Source organism: Molothrus aeneus, chromosome 4 (assembly GCF_037042795.1).
Source record: "Molothrus aeneus isolate 106 chromosome 4, BPBGC_Maene_1.0, whole genome shotgun sequence".
Classification (NCBI taxonomy): Eukaryota; Metazoa; Chordata; class Aves; order Passeriformes; family Icteridae; genus Molothrus; species Molothrus aeneus.
The window spans coordinates 2,456,163-2,469,457 of record NC_089649.1 but is presented as its reverse complement, the minus strand read 5'-3'; the positions used below and the strand labels follow the sequence as shown (position 1 = coordinate 2,469,457).

Here is a 13,295-nt window from a genome sequence, read left to right as displayed (position 1 = left end):
ATGTTCTTTTTTGTTCTTTTTCTTATTATTTGGTCTTTTTATAGCTCTTCTTCATAATATTTTTGTTTCAACTGCCTTTGTCTTAGTCATATGCCTACTCACTTGCCAAAGCAGGGGGTTTATTTTTTTTAGCTGCTAAACCCCTATTAATTACCCTAACTCCTTCACCCAATGGGGGAAAAGGTGTTGTAAGGAACAGGTCCATGGTCTTTTCTACAGTGTATTTACTTGACCCATATTCTGAGCAAAGAATGTCAAAGCCACCATCTTCTCCACACAAGCTTGCTAGGCCTGCAGTCTGTTTCCTTCTGGTTTTCAGGAAAATGGCTCAGCACCTTTGACTTGTCAACAGTGTTCTTCCCTCACACCTCAGTTGTTTGAAAGACACCAGGTGTATTTTTGTTCAGTTATCCTTTGTGTACAGAGTACATATTTTATGCTGTGGAAAGCCATTGTCATATTCTAAAAAAACTATAGATGTGTCAGGCTTTACTTTTTGAACTGACTTTGACCACACTCTGTGGAAAAAGTAGCTGAACCAGTTTTACCAGAATCTCATTACAGTTGTCAGTTTTGTTTAGGAAGTTTAGTTGCTGTAGTTTTATTTAGGGAGTCCTGACTGCACATCAAATGAAAAGTATAATAGCATGAAATTGCCACTGTACATCAAACAGCATAAATGTCCTAGAATTCAATACCAGCCAAGTTTACTATTGGACAAAAAAATAAATAATGAAAAAATCAAATGCAAATGGTGATTGTAAGTGACAGTTATCTGGCAGATGGGAACTGGCCAGATGCCTCTTCCCTAATGCCTTGTGTTGTCCTTGTATAGTTTGGAGTGTGTATTTAGATAGAAAAAAAACCTGGAGTGATCGAAGAGCACATGTTATGTGGAGTCCATCAAACTCAGAATGAAAATTGGATAATTTTCTTACCACTCTAAGAACTGCCAATTATTTGTGTCAGATGCTGTCTGCAGTAGCAGGACACTGTTCCTACCAATACCATTTCACCTTAGTTTATGTCCAGTGCCCTCCCTATTTTGTCCTCTGCACTAAGGGAAGGTGCAGGGATTCGACTGGATGCACATGGCCACCAAGACTTCTGCTGCTTTCCAGTCGCCTTCCAATTCTCTACTTGTTATATTTCAGTTTTCCCATCTTTTTTCTTTTCCTTACTCCTTCCAGGTTAAACTTCTGTTCCAATGACAATGAAGCAGTAACACTTTTGTTCTCTGTTTGTAGTCTGGCTCCCTGCACCCCCACAAATACCCACATGAGAAGGCATAAAAGCTAAAAACAATGAGGAGGAGGAGGTTTGTGCAAAATCACAGTGGCTCCTGAGTATTTGAATTAGTCTTTGATGTCTGCTGTTATTTCATACTGCCTTGTTCTTGTACTGAGTAAGGGCTAGGAAGGAGGCAGAGAATTTTGCACGATAGGATAAATCAGTTCTGGAGCTCCTCTCTCTGAATTGTGCTTCACCTCTCCCTTTGGCCCACAGCCAGTGAAACTGCATAGCAGATCACTAAATAGCAAGAAATGTAATTTTCTAATATGTGTGTAATTGTGTGTCACTGAAAGGTGAGAGTAGCATAGTGGCTTTCATAGTTTTATGTAATGCTTGTAATTTTGTAGAAAAATTGAGGACTGAGTTGAAAGGCAGATGATTTGGCAACATCTTCCTGTTCCTGACAAGTCTGCATTGGGAACTGTGAAGCCTTTCCACAAGTGCTGACACCAGTGCTGGAGTTGGATGGTGATTGATTTGAGGCAGTGATAAGTGCTGTAATCTCCTTTGCTGGCTTTGCTGGCCTCTGGAGCTTCCTGATGGATGTGTTTGACATCCCATGGATATGTCTGCAGACACAGCTCTCCTGAGTGTTAGTACAGCCCAGGCAAACTTTGCTGGAACCCCATTAGGTAGTATAAGGTGGCTTCTGTCAGAAAGCTTCATGAAAACATAGGTTCCACTGCAATTTCATTTTGGAGCCAAAACCAGGAAAACCAGCAATTGGGCAGCACAATTCAATTTCTTCCTTCTGGGCTTGATGTGGAATTATATCTTGTGTATCTCAACATCAAAGGTACTGTGGTAAAACTCAGCAAAGGCATGACTGATGTTAGTGAAAAGGGGAATATTGCCAACTGTCTTGAGCCAAGTGATGATAAATTATGTGTCCATGTGGTTTTGTGCCTCTCGTGTGTGGGAACTTTAGTACCATTGCAGGCATATTAATTGCTGATATCGTTATCCACTAACATGAGCTCATGATTATGTAGCAACTGATCAGAGATTTTTACCTCATTTCCCACTGTCTGATTTAATGGTCTGTAATTTCCTTGTCTCTGATTGAGATGTGTTACTGGGTTATTTAATCAAATCCTTTAGCTCAGCTATATGTATGTGAGATGCTGCGTGCAGAACTGGTAATTTCCTCACTGCATGAGGTCTGCTTGTTCTGGATCTCTTTTTGCCAGCCTTCTGTAGGACTGCACCATTATTTCTGACTCAGCCATCCCACCACTTGGCTGGTGCTGGCAATGCCATGCAGTGTCCACGCAGTCTGCCCCATGTTGTTTAAACCAATGATGATGGAGGCATTGCTGCTCTCTTCATTAAAAGTCTTTGTTCTTTCCACAATCCTTGTGCAAAATAAGGCAGTTCATACTTGAAATGCTCTCAGCCACAGTGCTAACAGTCAAGAGCTGCTCACAAAAAGCCTTGGTAGACCTTTACATCCACTTTTTTCACCATCACATTTTTTCTTGCTGGTTTCTTTTTGGTCCTTTTCACCTGAATGCTTTAGGTGTGCACTAAAGGAGAAGGTTAACACCACAGTGTCAGTTTTGAGCACAGCATTGGAAAGGTAATTTCTCTGTGTGCTCCCCAGCATTTTCTTTTCAAGAAGAATGTGACCTCTCTCTGCACTTTCAGTTTTAACATTCCAGGCATGTTTTTGTTAATGGTCAAACCCATGTGTGGGAGTGTGCTGTACAACTGTTGCTTGCAAACAGAGCTACTACAGCCAGACTGGCTGTAAAACAGTAATCAGCTTCCTGGAGTTTGAAGTCTAGAGTTGGGCTTGGTTTGTTTTGCTTTTTAAACAGCAGATCCTCCGGTGAAGGAAAGATAATTAGAAGTATGATAGGGAAGTGGATTGATCTTGACGTCTGTTTAATTTCCTTGTGGATACAGGAGTGCACTGAAGGCAAATCAGTGTAAAGCAACAACGTAACATCATGTCCTTTGGTTGTAGGAAGGAGGAGAGATGGCTGTTGTGGCAGCTGGGGAGTGACAGAATCCCTGTCAGCTGTCACCTTCCACTTTGCCTTCCCCTGTAAGATTGGGTTTGTGTCTCTCCCCAGCTCGTAAGCAGGAGATTATCAAGGTGACTGAGCAGTTGATTGAAGCCATCAACAACGGGGACTTCGAAGCTTACACGTAAGCTCCTCCTTTGGAGGGGGTGAGGACAGCTGGGGTATTTGACACTGTCTGTGTAAATATGCATGTTTATGTGTGAGTGCCTGTGCTTGGAGTTAGGTACTGTTGAAATGCCTTCCCAGATGCCCCCATGAAACACAAGATACGTGCATGGCCGCTTTTCCCTGGCTTCATACATCACTAGTTTTAGAAGAGCTGCTAGTATAACTCCAGTGTAGTTAGAAGAAAATATTTAAATCTGGCTTACATCATGATGTGAGGTGTAAAAAATATCCCTTGCATTGCACAGCCACGGTTTTCATTGTCACAAGTGAAAATTCCTACTTGTAATAACACTGACTTGTGGGTCTTTTTTTGGTCAAAACATGATTTATGGGGTCCACTCCAAGTAAGCTCCAAATTTACTAATTGAGCTGAAACCAGAACTCCATGCCTGCTCCTGATGTTCTGTTCTTTTCCAGTGTGATGGCATGAGTAGGTGAAATGTTTGGTAGGCATGAAAGAAACAGTTAAAAATGATCTCTCCAAAGCAGTGATCCCTAACCACGTGTGCTCATTGCAGAATTTCCTCTTTTCCATAGAAAAATCTGTGATCCTGGCCTTACGTCTTTTGAACCTGAAGCTTTGGGTAATCTGGTAGAAGGGATGGACTTCCACCGGTTTTACTTCGAAAATGGTAAATATTCCAGTTTCATCTCCAAGTCTTCATCTGTTCCTTGTGACTTGTGTCTCTCATCTAATGAGCTTTTTGGTCTGGGAGTTAGTTAATTGGCTTGGGCAGGGGAAGGGAGTATTATTTTTTTCAGAGTTCTGCTATAGGTGTTTTTCAGTCTGCTTCTGCTCTGCTCATTCACACATCACAGGGCACCTCACAGGGCAGAGGAGAGTTTCAGGTATTTGGAACTAAAAGGTCAAAATTAAGAATGAGTTAAGAGTTTAATTATTTTAACTGAAAATATTGAGTACAAATGTCATTAGACGTAATAGGGAAACTGAAATGTTGGGAAACTCCAGGTGGTGCCCTCCACTTTATTTAATCCATATATGTGCATGTGTGACGGTGTTTGCAGGGGTCTTAGGATGAGGGAAGAGACGAGAATGTTGACTCCATGTTTCAGAAGGCTTGATTTGTTATTTTATGATATATATTGTATTAAAACTATACTAAAAGAATAGAAGGAAAGGATTTCATCAGAAGGCTAGCTAAGAATAGAAAAGGAATGATAACAAAGGCTTGTGACTGATCAAGACAGTCCGAACAGCTGGACTGTGATTGGCTATTCATTAGAAACAACCACATGAGACCAATCACAAATCCACCTGTTGCATTCCACAGCAGCAGATAATCATTGTTTTATATTTTGTTCCTCAGGCCTCTTAGCTTCTCAGGAGAAAAAATCCTAAGGAAAGGATTTTTCATAAAATATGTCTGTGACATGCATGGATTAAACATATTTACTTATTAAGTAGTGTATAATAAGTGATTGTGCTCTTTCTACGAAGTATTTTAGTTGTAGGTGTGATTATCATAAAACCCTAGCTATGATTTTGTATCTGCTAAGCCTGAGATGTTTGTGTGTAAAACAGGCTGGCATGAGTTCTTTTGGCTTACCCAGAGCAAATGTGGTTTCTCTTGTGTGTACCCCTGTGTGTGTGTGTGTGTGTGTGGTAGCTCTGTCCAAAAGCAACAAGCCGATCCACACGATCATCCTGAACCCTCACGTGCACCTGGTGGGCGAGGACGCGGCGTGCATCGCCTACATCCGCCTGACACAGTACATGGACGGCAGCGGCATGCCAAAGACCATGCAGTCCGAGGAGACGCGTGTCTGGCACCGGCGCGACGGCAAGTGGCAGAACGTGCACTTCCACCGCTCGGGCTCGCCCACCGTGCCCATCAAGTAAGGAACTGCCCCAGCACCAGCTCACTCCTCCTAGGCACACCACGTAGTCCAGTAGCTGCTTTGGGCCTTAAAAACTGCGAGCCGTCCTCTGGTAGTGTCATTTTTTGTGGTTGTTCATTATGTGTTATACCCACTGCTGTGTGTAGTGTTGGTGACAAGATTTCTAAAATAATGCGCTTTTTTGGTTGTTGTTTTCTACTCTGATGCCCACTGATCCAACTCGGTCCCTGAACTGACAGCTTGAAGAGCAGGAAAGTGTTTTGAACTAGAGAAAGCTTGATAGAAGTCACACAAAACAGGATTAGAAAACCTAGAATACAATTGCTGGAAAACCTGAGAAAACAAAAAGCAGTAGGATATATGGAGCTGTCAGAGCTAACCAGAAAGTTTCAAGTAAAATGCGTCATTATTAGGAAAAACTGAAGTTTGACTAATATTTAGTGTGATTTCCAGCCACCTCTACTTTCCCACGCCTAGGTAGGTTCACTGCAAGTTGGGTTTTAACCAGTTTACACATTTACCCTGTAAATTGAGCCATCTCAGTCCCTCTCACGTTCTTATCTCTTTCCCCACACTCTCTGTGCCTAACTGCTGAGTATTCCTTGTTGGGCAGTTCTGACATCCCCATGGGACAGCCTCTCATCTCTCCCATCAGCACTTCTCTCTGCTGTTCATCCAGGCCCTGCCACACCCTCAGAGTCAGGCAGTGACCAAGTTCTTTGAGCCACATTGTCACCAGGGTTAATGACAGCACACTGGGGGTTGCAATAACAAAATAAAGAGTGACAGCTTGCTCAGGAGGTTCTGCTCAAGCCATTGGCTTCTCTGCTTCTTCAGCAGCCTCTGCAAATGAGCGCAAACCTCAGTGACTGGTGGTTTCCCAAATAGGCAGCCTGGTCCAGGCCTGGCTTTGCTCAGTTGTGAGCCCTCTGTGTAGGATACAATTCCATTTGCGTCAGGTGTCTTAATGTGGAGAGTGGCTGAATTTCCTGGTGTGGATGGTAAGGGCTTAGATTTCATCTTTTGAACCATCATGTCTCATATTTTACTCCTTGCTGCAACACTGTTCTCCTATCTGAAATAATACTTGATGAAGTAAAAATAAGGTAGAATGAAGTGTTAAACTTCCATGGTGATGATTTTGTATTATTTTCTTATTTAGGAAAAAAGAAATTTTATTGCTTAGTGATAACTTTTTATTTCAAAATATGAAGCCAATGGGAACAGGAGCCAAATGTTTGTTTCTACATTCCAGCTGCACTGCCAGTGTTTCAACAGATAGTATTCAAAGAGCAGTTACTCTTCCTTGAAATGCAGTTTTAGGTAAATCTTTGAGGTCTTCAAAAGGAGTGTTTGTCAAGGGATCTGAGCTGGGTGTGTGTAGAAACCAGAAAGCCCAAGTGAAGCAGGTTCACCTGGCACACTGCACTCTTGAACAGTCAGTGTTTACAGGACAGTGGCATGAAATGGACTAGAGAATCATTTAATCATTTCCTCTGATTTTTTTTCCACCTTTGTCTTTTTTGGGAAGTACTATAGGATGTCCTTTGCATCTGCTTGTGCTCCCTAATAAAGATATGGATTTCTGTGACTGCCAAGGGTGGAAGGAGAAGAAAAATCACCATGGAGTAATTTTTTTGCAGTTGCAGAGTGGTTTTTGTATTGGTGAATCTTTTGAGCCAATGGGGTCAGACAGACGAGATTTCAGGATTGCAAGGGGTGTCCAAGCTTAAGGGGTCACAGAGGAGCCTTAGAGCCAGACTGAGGCTTAAGGAGAGATTCCCTGAGACAGCAGCGTAGCCCTACGTGTGTAGCACTGGCAACAATATCACATAAATCCCATAACCAGCTCTCATCTTGAATTCAGGGGAGTTTTTTGGACTTGGTCCTAGCACTATTCCAAAATATCGTTGGTCTGATGGTTCAGAGCCTTGCTTTCCAGTGTAAAATTCGGTCATCTTCAGAATATCCTTGGTTTTTCTATGCCATGGTTGTTCTCCTGCGCTGGTTAGGTGTGCAGACATGAACTGGTTTGTAGGAAGGCTGATCAGATCATTGCCACCTTCTACTTCTGTAGGGTAAACAGCCAGCCCTACCTCAGATGGCTTTGTCTGATAGGATCTCCATTTTCCTATTACCTTATCTCCTAACTGTCTTTTTTTGTTGGAGGTTTACCTTTCCATTAGCTTGGCTTCTTCTGAAATGCTCTGTTCAGTTGTAGTCAGGGCTTTATTTAATTCCCCAATATCTTCTCCCTGCTCTGTTGCACGATTTTTGCACTTTTGTCATCTGCAGCACATCTCAGACAGCCACCTATTTACCCTCAACTCTCATTTCCAGCCAGTGAGTACACAGAAACTTCTACAGAACTTTGCACTTCCTATTATTCCATGTAATATTTTTGGATTACCCAGCCCTCAAGGTTATTTGGTTCTCCTTGCACAGTGCTCCTGTTTTCTTTTCTTTTTATAGTGCCTTCCACCTGAGTGTCAGTATGCTATGTGAGATCAGTCCTACTGCTTGTGCTCAGCACTAGGGAGTCTGCTCTAGGCTGATAACTCCCCTTTCAGCACAAACATTGCCATTCTTTCTTTATTCCCCATCTTCTAAAGTCTGACAGGGAGATTCCCATGTAGCACCTACCCAGACCCATCTTCTTCTATAACTCATCCTGAACATTTTTACACTGTCTCATATTTCACCTTTGCTTTTCCCAGTCAGAGCAGCAAAAACTCCATTTTGGAAAACTAAAGGAACCTAATTAACTTATTGTTCTAGTTCCTCTATTTGAAATTTATACAGTCTACAGATACTTATTTAATTATTACCAACACACAGTAGTTAATAATGGCAGTTCCATAATAAAAAAGTATTTTACACATCATGTCTGAAGATGAATTTCAAATCTAATAAAGTTGCAAAAACAATTATAGCTGTGATATGCTAGACACAGTATCCCAGATGGTGTTAAACCAGTTGCTGCGAGCACAGTAGCTTCCTTGTTTTCAGGAAGGAGTGTGCATAAGTCTAAGGATAGAACTGAGCTCTTTGGTAGCTATAGGTACAGGGAAAGGTTACCTTGTGGCAGAGAACGTACTTGAAAAAGGATATGAGCACAAGTATGTGTTTAGTTTATAAAAAAAAATTTATTCATGGTTTTGCTGTGAATGAGATGGGGCAAACTTGGGTTTCTGTCTGGTCCATGGTTTCTCTCTGAGTGATAGGAGTGACAGTAGGAAATTGTTCTCTGTATCCATGTTCTTAGGGACCTGTGCTAATGTGTTTGTGCAGAGCTGTCTGCTTGGCCTCGGAGACTGCACCTGCCCAATATGGGCAGTCAAAGGGCTGCTGGGCTTAAAAGTGACTCCCTAACCTAACTTCAGCCTCAGTGAGGCTTATGTTCCCTCCCTGATCACTGCTCACACCTTCTTATACTTTGATAAGCGCAGTGCCAGAGAGCAGGAATGCAGAGTAAAGAGTTTGTTCTGTGTTTGTGCAGTGCCTAGCACAGAGGGATCCCAGCACGGCTGCAGCCCCTAGATGCTACGGTAATACAAATTATGCTACAACCTCAGTTAGCTCCATACTTGCTTCCAGCTCCTTTCCCTTCCTTCTCTCTCTGCATTTGGCTCTGGCATATCTTGCATGTGAATGACACCTGATTCTTCCTTGGCACTTGGTCCAATCTTTGTACAAGAGCCTCAGTCCATGGCAGTGCCTGCGATGTCCATGCTGAGGAAGTGAAGTTACAACCAGAGATTCACAGCTGAATTCTACCCTCCCTTCCTTAAGGAATCCCTTAAGACACTTTGGCTTCCTGCCTCAGTTTTCTTTTTTATTTTCACAGCCTCTCTGGCATCTTGCAAAGATGGAAAATGTCTGTTAAGTGGTTTGATAAATAAAGGAATGCTTTGCCTGAGTGGAGGTTTTTTCCCTTGTTTTTTCCCCAGAATCATGTTTAGTGATCTCGAGAAGATGATTTTTTTTCAATAGCATTGGCTAACACTTGAGCATGTGTTGTTATCTGGTGGTGATGTTACCTCAGTAATAGAAATCTGTTTGTTTTTTTTCTCCTTCCTCCTAGCTAAAAATATCAGCGGTGCCGCTCTTGCATTTTCTGTACCCAACGCACCTGGTTGATTACCATCTTGGCCATCCCGTTCTCTTCATGCATGTTTCTGAGTGCATGAAGTTGTGAAGGTTCTTCATGTAACACATTTGTGATGCATCACGTTGCTGTATATTCCATCTGTACACTGTTAACATTTCAATGAAGGTGATGTTCCATGCAAATAGAGAATAACAAGGCGTAAAAGACAAAAAAGAGATATTGGATGGACAGCAGTAGACACACAATACATTTGTCACTTGCTACATTTATGCCAAGACATAAATTTTGACAGACAACTTTAAAATCTAACGTGTTTATTAAAAAAAAAGGGAAAAAAAAGAAAAAGTATATTTTACCTTCTTTTTTGAAGAACTGGTTTTTGACTCCTCCTTTTCTCCTGAGTCCCAGGATTTTGCTTTGGTTCTGGCAGGAATGGTTAGGATTTCCGCTGGCAGCTCCATTACTGTAAAACAGATTTTTATCCTAGATGGACAAAATCACTGATAAATGGGGAAGTGTTAATATCTTGGCTTTGGACCAGCTGCAGCCTTTTTAGTTTATTAGTCTATGTAAACTGGAAAAATCTCTTCATTTGCTGGCCTGGCCACTCCAGAATTAACTGTCAGTGTTCTGATGAGTCAGCAGCTTCCGTTTTTCTTTTGAGTCCTTTTCGCTTTCTTATTTTGCTTAACTGAATGGTTCTGTTGGATGATTAAGCAAAATTAAAAATTGTAAGGAACTAAGTGATAATTGAGAGACAGTTTTTGAGGATTAAAATGGAAGGAAAGAGAAAGATTTTTATCACTTTTAGGATGTACTGTAAATTTTTTAAGGAGGCTTTAAAAAATATAATATGTGGGTTAATGTATAGACCAGTTGTGTGGATAATATACTCAAGAAATATTAGGCCTTAAAGCTAAATATGAAGAGTTTACTTACATTACACTGCTGCTGTTGCTTCTCTGGAAATGAATTACGGAGACATCGGTTTTCTGTGGGACCCTCACACTTTACCACAGGTTTGTGTCTCTCCCTCTTGCCCTCAATCCACTCGTGGTTTCTCAAGCTCCCCTGGCAGCGCTCGGTGTTAAGGCCAGCAATCCCGACGGGCTTGTCCCAGCTCCAGGCTGAGGGTAGAACGCCATGCTGGCAGCACAGAACGCAAACTTTGCAAGAGGGACTGGTTCTCCTTCCCTCACGTTGCTGTAAAAACACACCCTCGCAAGAATTTCAGTTTCTTCCCTTCCACTGTTGCAGGAAAGGCCAGGCTGGGCTGCTCCTGTTCTCCCCGTGGTTCTGTTAGCAGCAGACTCCTGCTCCCTGCAGTGCTGTACAGTGCATGGTGTCTGAGTCAGTGTCCTTTTTAGCCGTCCAAAATTTACAACTCAGCAGCCAGAACTTTTTAAAATGGGAAAGCTTCCTAATTTGTATCATTTCACCTTTCTGTGTTGATTACTAATCAGAAGCAGTTCTTAAACATGTTGATGTTGTTACTAGTGGATGTATGGTAGATGGACTTAAGCTACTCTGATAATTACTACATGATTTTAAACAATATATATTTAAAGTAAGCATCTACAATAAATGTGTTGAGCCATATTAACCTGCCATTGGGATCTGTGAAAAAAGTAATGGCCTCATTTTTTTCTCATTAATTTCTTTTTTTCTTTTTTTTTCTTTTTTCTTTTTTTTTTTTTTTTTGTGAAGCGGCTATAAGTGGCATAACTATATTTAAAATTAACAAATTAGGTGTAGAGTGTTTTTTTTATACTTCTAACATAGCATGTGGTGTTGATGTATTACTGTAGACCAAGTTTGTCTTCCACACCAAGACGTGAGGAACTTGTGATTTGTTCTCTCCACCACAACTGAATTATACACTTCTGTCATTTTGGAACACTGCAGTTTACCATGGGACACAGTGTACATATTTCTTGCCATAATGGTAAATGATTGATATATTTAAGAATTAATAAATTTGTGATTTCTGCTGACATTGTGCTTGTCTTTTAATTTCCCAATTAATTGTGATCTTTGCAGTGGAAAATATATAGCGTCTGTTTGAATTAAGACGCCAGAGGCACAGATGCACTTCTTAGGAGATGAAATTTTGGTTTGAAAATACAAGAGTTTGCTGTTGTGGTTTTTCCTTTGGTTGGTTCCTAAGTGCCTTTCCTGGGGCTGATGGCACACTGCTCATGCTCTGCTTTGTTGGTGGACTGTGCACATACCTTGTGCTCGTAGGGCCATATTTAGAAATATTTTAGGTAGTTCCAACACTTCTGTTGCTGCCTTGCTGTATTTCATATATATATGCTCAGCCTGTAACACAAGACTCTGTAAGATAAGTTATTGTATGCTATATAATGCCATAAAATATATGTAGGAATATAAAAACATACATATAGAAACATAAAATACACTTATGTCTATAAATAATTAGGATTTAAAATAACGTACCAGTTTAAAAGCTTACATATATGTCTGTAGTGATTTCAGGCTGTCTTAAACCATGCTGAGCCACAACTGAGGACAGTCTTTTATACCAGCAGAAAAAAGAAGGACGAAGGAGAGGAAACAACTTGCAGCTTTCCTGGGTTAGGGAGTGCAGAGCTGGACTGGGGCCAAGGCAGCGTAGCTGGAGCAGCAGTGTTGGCGTGGCAGGTAGCCAGAGCCTGTCCTGGGTTGGTCACAATTCCAGTGCTTCTTCTTCTTCTTGGGTGGCATTTTGTAAACAAAAAAAGGTAGTAGTCAGGAGAGCGCTCAGGGGATTGGAATTTTTCACTAAACCCCAGAAGGAGCAAAAGCAGTTTAGTCTAATGGGAGGTCTTATATTTTGTCATATCGCTTTTACTTACTTTTTTTGCTCATTTTTTTCCAGTGAATGCTATTCCAGAAATCAGTTTGATTTCCGTTTTAACCATGCTCCTGCATAAAGCTGTTTGACAGCAGTGGAATTGCTACTGATTTCAGGTATGCAGAGAAGAGAGATCAGTGGATAAAACCAAATGTTCAGCAGGGGGCTGGAAGAACACATTTCTTCCATATCAGGTTGAATATTTGGGAGAGCACCAGGATTTGGGGGGTGGTTTGGGGTTTTTTAATGGTTGTTCTTTTATAGCACAAATATTTTAATCTGCTGCCTCCTGGTGGCTTTGTAATACTGTTTTCTATTTAGGAGTGTACAAGAAGAGGCTGTTTGTTCTGAGCAAAAGGGAGCCCAGTGCTTTCATTTATTCAGTTTTTAATGTAAGTAAGGAACACAATATTTCAGGGCCTGAAAATTACCATTTCCTGGGTCTTGAATATATCCTATACATATACCTGAGGTAATCAGATTGATTCTGTTTTCCAAAAATGGCCTCCCAGGACACATTGAAGAAAAGTACCATCTCTTAGGGCTGTATATTAAATCCAGAGTTCATTGTGTCTAGATTAACTTCACTATTTCTTCAGTGAGTTATTAATCCATTGTAATTTATCCTCTCCTTGGGCTATTCTCTCAGAAAACAGAATTGCTTCATGCTTCTCCAGGCTTTCCTTTCTTCTTAAATTTGTGCAGTCATACTTCATACATAACCCATCATAAAAAAGCACCATTAGTCAAAAAATTAACTGTAGTCATTGAGGAATTGATCCAAATTGCTTCAGGAGTTTTAGCTTCTTCGTTCCTTACAGATTATTAGTAAAAGAGAGGAGTGGGTGGACTGGAGTTCAGTGCTGCGAGGTGCAGCTGCTAAAGCTGTTGTTCTTGCAGGGAGAGTCCTGGGCTGACACCCCTGTACAGGGTACAGGGAGGTTTGGCTCCTCACAAAAGGGAACACTTAGTAATT

General features: G+C 41.2%; 1 protein-coding gene across 14 annotated transcripts in view; it reads left to right on the top strand.

The window, feature by feature from the left end:
* Nucleotides 1-11,456, top strand: part of CAMK2D (calcium/calmodulin dependent protein kinase II delta) — a 121,029-nt gene extending 109,573 nt beyond the window's left edge. For 11 of the 14 annotated variants that reach the window (XM_066549418.1, XM_066549409.1, XM_066549415.1 and 8 more), the window contains 4 exons: nucleotides 3,372-3,447; nucleotides 4,029-4,123; nucleotides 5,120-5,348; nucleotides 8,851-11,456. In XM_066549418.1, coding sequence (XP_066405515.1) covers nucleotides 3,372-3,447; nucleotides 4,029-4,123; nucleotides 5,120-5,348; nucleotides 8,851-8,857 — 407 coding nt within the window. In that variant the 3' untranslated portion in view covers nucleotides 8,858-11,456. Of the gene's footprint in view, nucleotides 1-3,371; nucleotides 3,448-4,028; nucleotides 4,124-5,119; nucleotides 5,353-8,850 lie in introns of those variants that run through there. The other 3 variants (XM_066549405.1, XM_066549407.1, XM_066549413.1) reach the window with 3 other exon arrangements.
* Nucleotides 11,457-13,295: the final 1,839 nt, after the last annotated feature.